The 15,950-nt window shown below is 32.0% G+C and overlaps 1 protein-coding gene across 3 annotated transcripts in view; it reads right to left on the bottom strand.

Annotated features, from left to right (window-relative positions):
* The window catches only part of LOC128234377 (parathyroid hormone/parathyroid hormone-related peptide receptor-like), a 28,467-nt gene extending 15,952 nt beyond the window's left edge, over positions 1-12,515 (bottom strand). The window contains exons 1-3 of one of the 3 annotated variants that reach the window (XM_052948589.1): positions 12,285-12,515; positions 8,919-9,064; positions 7,528-7,626 (exon numbers count right to left, since the gene is read on the bottom strand). In XM_052948589.1, the coding sequence (XP_052804549.1) occupies positions 7,528-7,612 (85 nt within the window). In that variant the 5' untranslated portion in view covers positions 7,613-7,626; positions 8,919-9,064; positions 12,285-12,515. Of the gene's footprint in view, positions 1-7,527; positions 7,627-8,918; positions 9,065-10,791; positions 10,880-12,284 lie in introns of those variants that run through there. The other 2 variants (XM_052948601.1, XM_052948596.1) reach the window with 2 other exon arrangements.
* Positions 12,516-15,950: the final 3,435 nt, after the last annotated feature.

Below are 15,950 nucleotides of genomic sequence, written 5' to 3'. Positions count from 1 at the left end.
CTGGTGTGCAGTAAAGATATAGAGGCTAATTTTAATGTAAGTGTAATATCGTATGTAACTTTAAGAATGACATTAAAAATCATATTTATCTACTGGGTGGATATTTTTGTTTATAAATTGGTGTATTAATTTTTAGGTAAGTTCTTAATTCCAAGACAGACAGTTTGAAAATATTTTATATATGAATTTACATCGATATTGCTGCAAGAAACGTTTAAAATGGGAAAACCTTTTCTTTTATGTACTGTAAGTTATGTGTTATTTTTAACTTATTTTGATTTAAACATGTGCATTATGTTTTTAATATCATATTTTGTGCTGATATAATTTGCTGTTAAAAAGGAGGGATAATCAATTATGATCGAAGAGAAGTTACTTATTTGTGATTAAAGTAGTTCTTCCAGTTCATTTTTTTTCATTTCTTACTTTGCAGTTGAAATAATAGTTTCCCTTTTGTTGTGTCACGGATAAAACTCTGTATTTCATTGATAAAATATGAATGAAAAGGTTCATGATTACAGACAGTCTCAATTCTCAGTTAAGACTAAAGTGGCATAACTGCAGATCGTCATTTCACTGTTATGATCCTTTTAGTTAAGTACGATTGCTGATTGTTACGACTATTATTTATAATACAAATACAGACTATTATTTATAATTTAACAGAAGTGTTTTTTTCTTAGTCTGAGTCTGAACTCAGATTTCAGACTGACGTAGTGATGGAACGTGTGCCTATGCGTGTATGTGAGGGGGGATTCATATGCACTCTTGAAACGTTTAATTTAGTCACAAATGTGGCTTAATTGAATTTCTTGTTTGCGTCATCATGCCATAAAGAAGAAAATGATTCATGCGTGTATGTGAGGGGGGGGGGGGTCCAGATGCACTCTTGAAACGTTTAATTTAGTCACAAATATGCCTTAATTGAATTTCTTGTTTGCGTCATCATGCCATAAAGAAGAAATGATTCATGAAATTGGTTTTAGAAAACTGACTTTAATATTAAAGTACTTGTAAACAAATTCTAAACGTTACGGCTTTGTCATAAATTGTGTTCTCATGAAAAAAACACAAAAAAATGAGATTAATTTCAAGAGCACAGTTGCAATATGCAATATGGCGGAAAATATTAAGTTGATCGCTCGTAAATCGGGTTAAACCCCTGGTAAGTTATTACCTAGGTTTCTCTGACGCTTTTTTGAGTGTCGTCTGTTATTTGTGTGTGTTAGGTCGGGATCATTAGGCCTTTGAGGGATATCTTGGTACTATGTCCTTCCCTGTAGTTTTCACGACGATGAGTAGAATAGATCATAAGTATTGTCTTGGTATTATTTGAATGTACACATATGCCGTGTGTGTTGTATAGTTATTTGAAATCATAATTTATCTCAAATGTGAAACAGTTTTTGTGAAGGATTTCAACAGGCATTAAAATAATTTTGATACGACGTTCTCACCAATCTTGCAACAGCAATGAATGAACAAAACTTCAAAGCACGATGTTAACATCGATAATAAGCTTGGTTCGATTTGGATTGGTTTTATCACATTCAGAAAACCGGCCGCATGCACTAAGTAGCCGTGGAAATGGAATTCTTAAGTGCAGTTTATATTTTTGAGGAAAATTGGAATCATAAAGTCCAATTTGAAATTGAAAAGGTAGTGTTCGACAGACCTGATGCGGAAAAAAACAACAAGCAATTTCCTTTCACTTAAAACACTTCCTTGAAATCTGACATTTAACACACAGCTCGGGGGAATAGGAAAACGAAGCATATCAAAATATGATTATAAAGTGCAATATTGCAAGGTCTCAATTACAAAGCTGAAATCAGAATCGATCAATCAGTTTTCCTAAATCGGCATCGTATATAAACATCAATTAAACAGCAATGTTGAAGTTTCCGTCATTATCTGTTAGGTATTAAGTGTTTTCATTAGTATAATGTATTTACTTTCAGTAACCTAGTTTCATTACTACTAACGACTCAAAATGTCTTAATAAGTGCCAGCATATTTATCTTTAGCGTTATACCCTCAAAGATATTTTTAGACAAGGAAGGGAAAGCAGAAATTCTTCACTAAATATATAAGGGTTTTTTTAACAAACGTAACGATACTAAAATTGTTATTGTTACAACGCTCAACTTGAGTTCGAGTGTATTAGCTTTCGAATGATAAAATATAATTATCAGACACCAGATATTTTTCCATCGCGGAAAACCAATAACCATTTCATTACTGTGTTTTGCTATATCCGTGTATGTCAATAAAATACTAATAACTTTCATTTTTGAATCATATTTCAAACAGTTATTTCTATTTACGGATGTTTTCCTTTTGTTTGAAAAACTATCCTGAATCCTCTCCCGTTATTTATTGAAGGAGTTTATATCTAGATGAGATTTCTGAGATGTCCATCAATCGCAATATTGTGAGATAGCACGTAGATGTATTACTAGTAGTATGAAATTCGCTGACACTACTGTTGGAGATGGCGTTCAACGTATTCAAAATCAATAAGGCTCATTAAGGACAAATATAACCAATCAGGGTTTTTTAATAGAGTCGTTGGTTTCTATCCGGCAGTCTGATCGAAAAACCTCTACAACTCCTAGTCCTCGAAATAGGCGTAGTAAAAGCACACTGACTTTAATCATAACAACTCTATTGTATCGTTTTAAAACCGCTCGTAAAATACCATCATTTGCAGTATTATATATCTATTTTAAGAAATATAAATAATTATCTAAAACAAATATGTTTAAAGTTAAGGTATGTTGCCTTGATATGAAATCCAGCACTTTGTGAATTTGAATTGTTTTGTTAGACAATCTGAACACGTAATACATATACGTGTAAGAAATTGTTTTAATTCCTCGAATTAACTGGAAACGAGCAACAAACATTTGCAAAATAATTCTAGAGTCAATGAATATATATTGTATTTAAGCATGTTTTGTCTTGTTTGCACTTCATTTTGGAAGTTAATTTATGCTAATATTAATACGTCAACTTCCATTCCTTAACATAACAGCCTTTCGGTAAAGGAGAATATTTTCCGATGAACGCTACTTCATCGGATATGTTCGGATCAAGAATCATCGCGCATTAATGTGTCAGCAGGCCCCCGAAACACTTAAATTAACATGTCAGCAAGTGTTAATTTAAAATATATTAAATGTACTGTTATTATAAGTGTTCAAATTTAACGTTTTAGAGTGATTTAGGTGATTGATCATTTCCCTAGTTATTGTAACGCTAATTGATAACTGTCTCCAATTACGGTGGGGTCTTCCTATTAACAGAATGAGTGGGAATGCATAATGTTCTCTTGTTGTTAATATAATTAATGTATTGCGTGATTGGTGTCATTATCGGGGATAACCTTCGGACTCCACACATTTTATCCAGCCCAACTGCGATCATACCCCGATAATGTTATTAATGCCGTTATTCATTCGTTAAATGGACAGTCCGATTCCTATTTTCCCGAAATATGGCCTTCAAAAAGGTTGGCGTCTCTTTTAGATCTATAGACGTATTTCATCAATACAATATCTACTAGATGTTTTGGGTAAAAACGACAATGATACCCCATTCAGTTTTTTGAGTAATTACCAATGAAAGTAGGCGACACGTTCCAATAATATTTATTTCAAGAATACGTCACTAATGCCTTATATATTTCTTCTCAAGACAAAAGGCATCGGCGATATTATATTATGTGATATTATTGTACAATTATTAAGCCTTCGTGATGTTTCTTAGTACTAAAAGAATCCATTTTAACACATTAAGTAATGTTACAAGTGTATCGCAGATGGAGTGAATAGTAACTTGTCAAGGATCGCGTTCTAAGTAAAATATTTCTGACTCTTGTTTATTTATCAAAGATTTAAGGCCTTCATATCACGCCATGCTAATATTCTGACGTGACCGTTTAATTATGATATATGTGTTCAGCATTATTGCATTAAAATAGTAACAGCAGACAGTAGATGCCATCTTTACATTTTCTAAACTAATGTTAAACTAAAGATATGTTGCGGATATTGTATCCAGAAGTCTATGTTGGTTTGCCTTTTTACAATAATGATCGTTTTCTACCATTACATTATGTTTGAAGAGTGCGGCTCCAACATCTCTGCTGCTAGCACACTGACAAAAATAATGTACATCCCAGTTTCAGGCACTGTGGCTCTAATGCGATTGTTTGTTGGTGTTGACCCTGTCATACATTTCGAACTGGTGTGGTTGTATTGGCAATAGCACGAGAAGATCGGCGCTCCTTATTTTAAAATGTTTGTAACTGTATTGCCAATATGACAAGACTATTATATAATTGGTCTATCATACTTACGTCCATGGTCATAGTGTCAAGACATTTATACCATGCACTTTCATAAACATACTGGTTTTCGTCAGAAAATGGCATGTATTTAGAACAATTAAAAACCAAACATTGACAGAGATAAACAATGCCGAAAAAAGAGCTCTAGTTATATCTTTATCGTTTTAACCTCAAATGTTATTTTATGTCAGTTGAGTGAATAGAATAACTTTCTCACCCAAAACATTGGTTCTATGTTTTTGAAAAAGCATTTCACAGTACTATTCAGCAACATAAACTATCATTGAATACTTAATGTTGTTGTTTTTTGTTTTAACGCTCATCTTGAGTTCTAGAGGGTGTATCCTTTCAAACGTTAACACATTAATATCAGACACCAGATGTTTTTCTCCACCGCGAAAATTCCATAACCATTTCATTAAGGTGTTTGCTTAATCGGTGTATGTCAATAAAAAAGTAATTAATTTCATTTTTGAATCATATTTCAAACAATTAGTTTTGTTTACGGATAATTCACTATTTGTTCGAAAAATTATTTTGAATCCTCTCCCATTATTTGTTATAGGAGTTTGTCTCTAAACAAAATTTCAGAATAATTAGCTGATATATCATTTAAATATATATAGATACTATTTTAAAACCAGTTTGTCAGTTACTGATGCTCTTCAATGCATTTCAATTTCTTCATGTGAGAATATATCGTTAAGCGATTATATTGTTGATTGTACTTATGTTTTTAAAAGCAAAGCTATAATCGTGCTTTAAGCTTTTACTCATCGATTAAAATGTTCATATCGTCAATATTGCTACTTTATCAAGAATTAACGAAATAGTACCAAAAAGTATTGTAACGAACTTAGAAATGTATATTGTGCCAACGGTTATCGAACCAGGTGACACCTGACTCAACGATTAGCAAGAATAAAATTTTTAGAATACAGATTGCGTTTTAAACGATCAGAAAGTATTCAAGTGAGAGCTCTGTACTTATTCAGCAAATCGGCTCAGTATCATTCCATAATTTATATCAGATGCAAATTACAACCGGTGCATTTGTATATTAACTGTATGTCCCTTAATCGCCGAACTGTGAGATAGCATTTATTATTGTTTCAATACCGCTCTTTCAAATACCATCATTGCAGTATAAGAAACTTATTTTCAGAATTTCGAAAAATTATCTAAAATAAATCTATTCAAAGTTAAGGTAAGTTACATTTATCTGAAATCCAGCGTATTGTGAATTTGAGTTGTTTTGTTATAGGCAATCTTAAGCCGTAATACCATTACGTGTAGTAAATTGTTTTAATTCTTCTAAGTCCCTGAAAACGAGCAACAAACTTTGCAAAATGAAACAAGAGTCAGTGAATATCCTGTGATATAGCATATTATGTCATGTTTGTATTTTATTTTGGAAGTAATTATATAGTAATATTAAGACCTCAAATTCCATTCCTTAACTGAACATCCTTTTGGCACTAGCGAATATTTTCGATACTTCATCTGATATGTTCGGATCACTAATCATCGCATAATAATGTGTCAGCAGGCCCCGAAAAAATCCTTAAATCAACATGTTAGCAAGTTTTAATTATGATATGTTAAATGTGTTGTTTTCATAAATGTTTTAATTTATCGCTTAGAACTTATTTGAAGTGATTGATCATTTCACTAGTTATTGTAACGTTTGATTAATTGATGAACTGTCTCCAAATACGGTTGTTCGTTCTATTAACAGAATGAGTGGGAAGGTATTTCTCTACGTTTTCAAAAATTAAATGAAGCATTTTTGTAACAATGAAATAATGATTTATTTGTATAAATATAAGAAATGAATTGCGTGATTGGTGTCATTATCGGGGATAAACCTTCGGACTCCACAAAATCTGTCCAGCCCAACTGCGTTCAAACGCCGATAATTACATCAATGACGCAATATATTCCTTAAATGGACTGTCCGATTCCTATATTCCCGAGGTTATGACCTTCCAAACTGTTGTCCTTCCAACAATTTCTGCTATATTTTTGAAGAAAAACAATGATATCAAATTCAGCTTATTGAGTAATTATCAATGTGGGCGACACATTCCTATGATATTTAGTACACGAATACGTTACATTTTTTTCTCAAGAAAAAGGCGTTGTTCATTTATCAAAGTTTACAGGCCTTCATATCACGCCATGCTAATTTCTGACATGACTGTTCAATCATGATGTTTGTCCCCAGTGCTATTGCATAAAAATGTTATGTCACATCTAGATGTCATAATTACATATTCTTATACTCTAACAATGTCGCCGAGATTGTATCCGGAACTCCACGTTGTTTTGCCTTTTTACAATAATGATCGTTTTCTGTTGATATTTTTTGAGAAGCGTGCATTTGATTCGAAGTCAAATTTAACGTAGTAGTTGGTTTGGGAATCAATTGAGCATCTTAATTATCTAAAGTGTATCCCAGCTGGCGGTCCAATCATCTCTGCTGCTAGCACACTGATAGCAATATTATATATACCAGGTTAAGGCACTGTGACTCTAATACGATTGTTTGTTGGTGGCGCCCCTTTCATACTTTTCGAACTCCATCTTAATATTGGGTAATATGAACCATATACAAGCCATTAGATATAAACCTTCGCTATGTAAATAAGCGAATTATTCATTCAAACTTAGCGCCGTCGTCATTTCATTTAAATGTTTGATAGATGTGATGTGCCTCGTTGGCACAGATGTGTTCGTTTTGGCCATTGCATGAGAAGATCGGCTTTTCTTACTCTTAAACGTATTTTACTGTATTGCCAATAAAGCGAGACTTTTATATACACGGTCTATCATAATTACGTATATGGCATCGGTAATGGCGTAAACAAATATATACCATGCACTTACATAAACATACTGGAATTTTTTGTCAGAAAAGGGAATGCATTTTCAGAAATCAAATACCAAACATGGACAGACATGACCACTGCAGAAAATGCAGCACCTACTGCAAAATGATTCTTGCACAAGAAAGCAATAACTATGTGTATAAGTATCGTTTGACTATAAGCATATTGCGTTCCTTAAATTACTATTAATAAACACAAAACCAAACCAAAACCATTGTTTAAAGATAATGGATTATTTTACAATGACGATGGATTTCAATGCCTCAATGTATTACTGTTTACCTTCTGTAGGTGTATATTGTTCCAGCCTTTTCATGCATTGTTGTTCAGCTTTAAGCAGCACCTCTTGGTCTATCTGATATGCCATGTTTCGGATTTAACCTGAAATTGAAAATATCATGTTTTATTTATGACTTAATTATGACGCTTGACCCTGGAAGTTCGTTGTAGTGTTTATCTGTAAACAGGCATTTACAACATCTTTCTGATATATATCTGTAAACAATATTTGTTAATATTTAGAGGTTGTATTCATTGAATGAGAACAATCAAATGCAGTTGTGAAATACATCAACATTACAATGGTGTATGTAGTAATTACTGAAACTTATTGTAATGAATGAACGAATGAAAGGGATAATAATGTGGAAAAAGTACAACTTTCAGTTTAAATTGCATAAATATAGTAATAAAATTCACACCTTTTAAATGGAAAAAAAGACATAAACAGAATATGTTTGGATTAAAACTGCGTCTTGTAATACACACTCATTTCTCATGAACTTTGTGCATCGGCTTCCAGTCTAAACTAATCACTGGATTCTGACATTTAAAAGTCAGTTTTCTAAAGTAAATTATGCATTAGAATATGTCGCTTATGGAAACTTCAACATCATTTTCGATCAATCTTTTCAGTAAAAAAGTGCAAATGTAACATTGTTTCCGGTTCTACCCATAGGATATTTCCTTTCTCTGCACAAATTTTAAACTGACCTCTTGTCTGATGATTTCACTTTGCATACATCTGGTCATAGCCTAAAATAACATTCAGCTACCATTGCAGAAACATTTGAATGAAATAGCTTATTGGTGCTCATACAATAACATGCTTTTTTCATCACTGTATGGTGATTTCTAACTGAAATAAAACTTACCCAACCACTTCTATGTACATGTTAATGAATATTTCAACATATGAACAAATCACTTGCCATTTATAGCCACTATTCATCATTAGTGATAACACATCTAAGGAGTAAGATAAAACAAACAAGGTCGGTCGTATATCTGTTTGTTAAAATAGCACTCGTAATTATTCGGTTAAAGTTAAAGAAAACATGTTATTATATGTTTGCCGGTGATTATAGAGCATTATCAGTGAAATGAAAATGATATCACTGATAAGAGAGTGCAATAAAATTTTGATTGTTTTCATTTTTTCGAAATTTCAGCCCGCTTTAACTTCCAATTCAAACGTCAGCGCTCACAGATTAGGCTCACTTTTCAGAAAAAAAGGTCATTGCACTTATTTATCCTTTAGGCATATAATAAAAAGAAAACAAAATGTTGGTTTAAGTGAAAGTTACAATGTGATCACCAACGGTAAATATTAGCTTGTGGTGCTCACTTGGTGAACTATACTACGACTATACACTAAAACAAACAACTATCACCTATCTTAACAAAATCCTATTGTAACTTCATGTGTAATATCCGTGATTTTTCACTTTTTCTTCTTCTTCTTCTTCTTCTTCTTCTTCTTCTTCTTCTTCTTCTTCTTCTTCTTCTTCTTCTTCTTCTTCTTCTTCTTCTTCAGTAACTGTTATTATTATAATCATTATCATTATTATAATTATTATTATTATTATTTTTATTATTATTATTATTATTATTATTATTATTATTATTATTATTATTATTATTATTATTATTATTATTATTATTATTTTTAGTATTATTATCATTATTGTTATTATTATTACTACTATTATTATCATTATTCATTTTATTTTAAAAGGATCTTTTTTGAAGGCCATAGCAAATGTGTACCATTAAGTTGACAAAACGTTCAAACAGACCAGAGTCATCGCTAGAGTTGCAAATGTAGTGTGTCATTCCTACAGGATTATGTTTAGAGAGGATATGTCTATGGTTGAAAATGTATCGTGTCATCCCTACAGGATGATGTTGTGATAGGAAATTGCTATGGTTGCAAATGTAGTGTGTCATCCCTACAGGATTATGTTGAGATAGGATATTGCTATGGTTGCAAATGTATCGTGTCATCCCCACAGGATGATGTTGTGATAGGATATTGTTATGGTTGCAAATGTAGCGTGTCCCTACAGGGGTATGTTAAGATAGGATATTTCTATGGTTGCAAATGTAGCGTGTTCCTACAGGGGTATGTTGAGATAGGATATTTCTATGGTTGCAAATGTATCGTGTCATCCCTATAGGATGATGTTGTGATAGGAAATTGCTATGGTTGCAAATGTAGTGTGTCATCCCTACAGGATTATGTTGAGATAGGATATTGCTATGGTTGCAAATGTATCGTGTCATCCCCACAGGATGATGTTGTGATAGGATATTGCTATGGTTGCAAATGTAGTGTGTCATCCCTACAGGATTATGTTATCGCTAGAGCTCCAAATGCAGCTTGTCAACCTTGTAAGGGTATGGGTGATAGGATATTCTGTAGGGGTATTGGTAAATAGAATATAAGTTACATTAAAATTTGAAACATTTTGTCAGAGCGATACATTTATTCAAAACGTCTAATCGTTCTTGTTATCCAAACTTCACATAATCATTACAAAACATAACAAAACATAACATTGACGTTCGTGAATGTCATTTGACAACTTCAGGAAGAATTGTATGGAATCTGAAGTGAACACAGCATAGACATTAACCACTTTACTAACATAAAAAAACAAGGCTAATGTCTATTTCGACAAGACAAATTCCTCATTCATTTTCTAGACTATCCAGCTGCTTTCAAGCTGTTTATTTTCTTGATTAATTTTGGCATCACGTTCTGAGCCATTAGCAATAGTTTTTTTTCTGTTTGTGGTACTTATTGAACTTCTTTATACGACGTTTGGTTTAAGAATCTTCCTAAAAACGTGATTTACTTGGATTGTGCTTTTCAACCAAGTGTTTTCTATCACAATTTTAAATGTGACACAACACTTTAATTATAAAAATCGCGAACGTATATCACATTATTTTTAAGGAATTATTTGATATTTTAAGTAAACAGACTGGGTTCACTTTATTGCAACTGTCGGGATCTCACCGATTGACTTGTGTATGCTCCTTATTTCATCTGATCAAGATGCATATATTTATTAACATAATAAATACATGTATTAATAAAACAAACGAAAGGAAATATGTCATGATAAATGCATGTGTAAATAAATACTAATGATATGATCAGATAGATTTGAAACTGATGCAACTCAGCTTTAAGTTTAAGTAAAACAGTACATTTCTTTTACACTTTGATAATATCAACATATAATAAGCTCTACGTACATGAATTCAAAAGAAGTCTTTTCATTTCAGCGACAGTAGTTCACATTTTTAATTCCTTAAAGACAACCACTTACAAATTTCCACCGTTAACATTTTACTTCTCCACTCGTTAACCGAGTTTATTGAGCCTTTCATAGCCGCGCAGTAACGAGCAATTATTCATCTCCCATACTGATATGAAGCATTACTGGATAAGCCTTCACATTTAATGAACCAAACTTTAGCTAACAAATGCACTAATGAAGTTATTTAACTCAGCGTGAGAATTAAGAAAGACATTGCAGTAAGTTTTATCTCGTGGGTGTCTTTAATTGTGTAACTTGCACTAGTTTGCTTTATTTCCATTTACCGCAATGGGTGTTTTTAATTGAGGGACTTACACTACTTTGTTTCATCGTCATTTACCAACATATACGTCTCTAATTTAGGGACGCACACTAGTTTGCTGTATTGTCATTGGCGCATACGCGTTTTTAACAATACATTTAAATATATGTTATGGTAAAGATCATGCTATGTATATGTTTATTTCTGTACCTTTATTTTGCATAATTCTGTCAAACGATTAACTCTTGATAGACAAAATATTAGTTAAGCAATATGTTCTAAAATAGTTGCCCTTATCAAGTTCACTATTTGAATAATAAAAACAAGGGCTTGGCTGTAACAAATATGATGCGAATGTAAGTGGAATAAAACAACACTTGATTACTGATGTTTATATATTTAACGCTCAGATGTAACAATGTGAAATTGCCCTATGTTATTATGTTAACATTTATTTCCAAACAGCAATACTTTAATCAAGTGTGTTAAGAACAAAATTGAGGTTCTACAAATGCTCTTTCAATATCATGCTATTACGATTTATTGTTCAAAATATTAACGACTTATATTCAATTAAAATTGAAATCAGAGTAATATCGTTTTAAGATTACCACCGAACATTGAGCCAATTTTTTCATGATCAATAAAACCCTAATATCAAATGGAATCAGTAATCAATTAAATTAAATGAAGGTTACAATATAATGAGAAAATGAAAATTGTGCACTCTTAAACAAAGCATACAGTGTTTAACAGCCGTCACATACGTTTGTGATATTATTAATACCATTTCGATATAATAATTGGATTGAAAACGCTTTGTGGCTTAGCTCAAATGTAGGAACATGCACCGTTCTAATAATGATAAAAAAGTCATGCATTTAAAGTACTTTGGTTTTAGTTAAAACAATGTAACACTACGTTACAAATCGATTGAAAAATCAAATATAATGTGTTGAAAATATAACAATTTGAAATGACTTGCACATTAAAATTTACTGCAACACCAGGTATTTTTTATGTAACATACAGTTCTTATCAAAATGATACTACTGGGTATAAATTTAAATGACGAAGCTCTAACAGTATTAATCAGTTAGCATTTAGCATATTTAAGCTCTATTAGAATAAATATTATATAATATAATGTTTTGATAGCAATTTACCTTCTTCTTTGACACTTTCTCCTCGCAATTATTGTTATAAAAACGTTAAATGTCCACGTTTCCCTTAGTAATTAACGATTATAATGTTATTTTCAAAATCAGTTCAATATAATACTGTTAAATAAATTTCAATTTAATAAATAAAGTTACTGTATTCAGTATAAGCACAATTTCATAGACAAGTTCCAATGAACACCCAACATTGTTGCTTCACCATCGACGACACGCCACACTGTGCTTGGTACACTCTCGAAGCTGCCTACAAGAACTGAAGGCTTAGAATTGAGCCAATAATATCAGTTGTTATCTGATTCTGCTGTGGAAGTTTCATTCCCAATGCCATGATGTACGGTGACATACTTCTGACGTTTTCGTAATGTACGCTCACAAATTTTGGAAGTGTTTTTTTCGTTGTATTTCTGCTTCATGACGCTGGGATGTGTTTTTTTTAATCATTTTAATGTAGATTTGTAATAAAGATATAAAGTTGGACGCTTGAATATGTCTGTATAAAATGTCCGAATTAAGCTTAACAGCATATAACTAGTCATGAAACAATACTCACGTTTGTGGTAAAGGAAATTTTTTTTTTATCATACTAAGAATTTTGATAAGCAGACGATCGAAAATGGTACATATAGCTGATTTCTGTAGATAGTGTTTGCGACATTATATGTACATGAGGCCTTTTCTTGAAGGTTTCCCTATGTTATAATTCGTGCCAGCATGGGTTTTGTGGTTTCTTTGAATAAATTCCATAAACATACAGGGCATTCATACTTTAAAAAAGCAACAGTATTTACTTTTAAGTTGTTGCTTTTCTTCTTGTGCGTTTGGAAAACTTTAATGTAGAGCTTCATTGTACGGTGCACAAAGTACATTAGCAGTAAACAAAAACAGTATTATTCGCTTGGTTGAAACTGATTTTTGAAATGTGTGGTAGATGCAAGACTGTCTAATGTCCCTAGCAATAGCTAAAAGTATTATTGTAAAGCATCATTTCACATATTTATAGGTCTCAATGGAACGGACAATGAAACATAAGTCAAAGTTACTAAACTGTTTGCATTAAAGACATTTATTATGAATGAAACAAAATAATACGTTTTTACTACTGCGTTTTACTCCTGGAGGTTGTAAACGATTCGAGTGTTTTTTTCAGATTCGGATGTCAATGGTGGTAGCCTAGTAAAATCAAAATCGCCAAAAATCCACGAGAGTCGAATTTGATATCGATCAAAACGCATAAGCAAGAACTCTGTTATCATAAACATGACTTTTTAAAATCACTAAAAAGACATATGATACCATAATAAATGTAATATTTGTGGCGCACTTTTTTCTTTACTAACGTAATTTTGAAAACGCGCAATGATACATGTTATGACGGGACGTCATCAGAGTGTCATACTTCCGTATTGCACTGGAGTTAAATACAGACTACCGTTATTTGCAATATGAATTGCGTTTGAATGGATGATGAGTATATGATAAAGTTCGTTATTGCAAGAAAATATGGGTATATAATGGGGTACAGTAGAATTAAAGTACAGCAAATACAAAATGAGCTAAAAACATGGCATCAAAGTTACTTTCTAAAACCTGATATCGTGATGCATAAGCAGAAGTTTTGAAAATAACAAGTCTGATGTTTAAAGATAAGATATACGAATCTTAATAAAGACCTGATTGTATGACAAGCAGAAGTAATTGTTCCACATGCCTGTTTCTGTGAAGTCTACTTAACAAACAAACAGCCAGCATTGTCTACTTTAATCGTCAATAAATGAAAGATTTGCAAAAGTGAGTTTTGATTTTAACTTTAGCGGCGAGCATCTGCTTGTGTATTTATTTGATAAAAAACGGTTATTATTATGACCTCCAATTTGCAAACATATTGATGTCTACAATGTAGGTCAAATGATACAATTGAATCTACCAGGAATGATCTTATTTCAAAACGAATGTCTATCGTTATAATTTACCTAAGCATATTGAAAGTGTTGTCTAAGACGACGAATGATCAATTTTATAAAACTTTCGGGCGGGTAACGCCCCTTGGGTAACCGACGGGGTCCTTATGGCCTTCATGCCCCCAAGATTATTTCATGCGTTTGAACTTTACCACCTTTCACCCATGTTATCTACAATTGTTTTAAATGACTTTTTATCACTTGTTTACTCATAACAATCCTCTTAATTCTGTACAGTATTACAAAACAATTTGTACTTTCATTTTTTTTTCAATAATTTTAACTTTGACTGCATCAAATTTGTAACGGCAACCATTGTCTTAAAACTGTTTTTATGGAACGTGCTATGAAATCAAACATAACTAAGAGGAACATTGAGATATCATTGACGTTTATATTTTGGCAGATGGACATTATAGATGAAAATAATTGTTTTGAAACTGCTTCATGGAATTTCAAAGTATGTTTGACATAAACCCTTTGCAAGTCCACGATTAGTCAGTATAAAACGTCAGCTTAACTTGTATACAATGATTGTTTCTGTAAAAAATCAATTCATACTCAAACAAATTGTAAAATCATACTGTAATACAATATGAGGATTATAATAAAATGCGAAAAAAATGTTGAGATGAAATTACGAAAAATCTGTTTCATGCAATGATGTGCTTATTAAAGGAAAACGAATGATTATCGCTTCTAGAAGTCACACAATTATTTGCAAATATCTTGTCCAAATATAGCTACAAGTCTACCACTTCATGAAGTCATGATCGCGCTGAATTTTCACTCAATCTTATCGGAACTGCTCATTGTATAATGCTGTGAAAAGAATTTATATTACAAGATACCTGACAATAAAGTGAGCATAGATGCTGTTAGGGATGTAACAACAATTTCATTTATCGTGACAGCAAATCGCGGACTCGATGAAAGATAAATGAAAATTGAACAGAAATACAATATGATTAATAAAAGTGTAAAAGTAACATTTATTTCCAAACTAAATTTCCTTATAGATACCGAGTAAATGAAAGATGATAGAAAATATCTCGAATATTGTCAACTTTCTTATCATTTCAATTCTAATTATAATTGAGGAACGAGGTTAATATGTTATCATGTGTACAACAGCTCCGTTAAAAGCAGAGATTCTAACTTATAATAATGATTGTCAACCTTAAAAAAGCCAGGATCAGTTTGAATATTATCATACTGTTTTCGATGCAAAAATACAAATGTACAGAATTCTGAAGTTAAAACCTTACAATCCCGATTTTCAGGATGAATGCTGAACTCTAGAACCCAGTAAGCGACTGTCAAAACCAAATAGAGGTTTTATTGGGGAATACTCTCACTGCAACCATATTAGTTAAAGGTTTGTGTTGACTCAGCTTGGCAATCTTTCACATAGAAAACTGGAATCAGCTGACAAGTTTACGTTGAAAGTGTGGCAGCCTGCTTTGCTCGCATACTTGGTATATGACCTTCCATTGTAGTGTTGTAGGGACGTAAACAATGGTGCAATATTTCTGTCTTAGTGAAGTTATTTATATCAATAAATATTAGATGAATTCTCTTTTCCATGAATGAACAGTATCATTCGAATTGCAAATGCTAAGTTTATACATATGATTTATATATGTATCTGATTCTTCCAAACATCCTTCTCCAGCCTAAGATCGACAAATCA

The sequence above is a fragment of the Mya arenaria genome, chromosome 1 (genome assembly GCF_026914265.1).
Source record: "Mya arenaria isolate MELC-2E11 chromosome 1, ASM2691426v1".
Lineage (NCBI taxonomy): Eukaryota > Metazoa > Mollusca > Bivalvia > Myida > Myidae > Mya > Mya arenaria.
The sequence above is the reverse complement of the archived record's forward strand: the minus strand, read 5'-3'. Positions and strand labels throughout refer to the sequence as shown.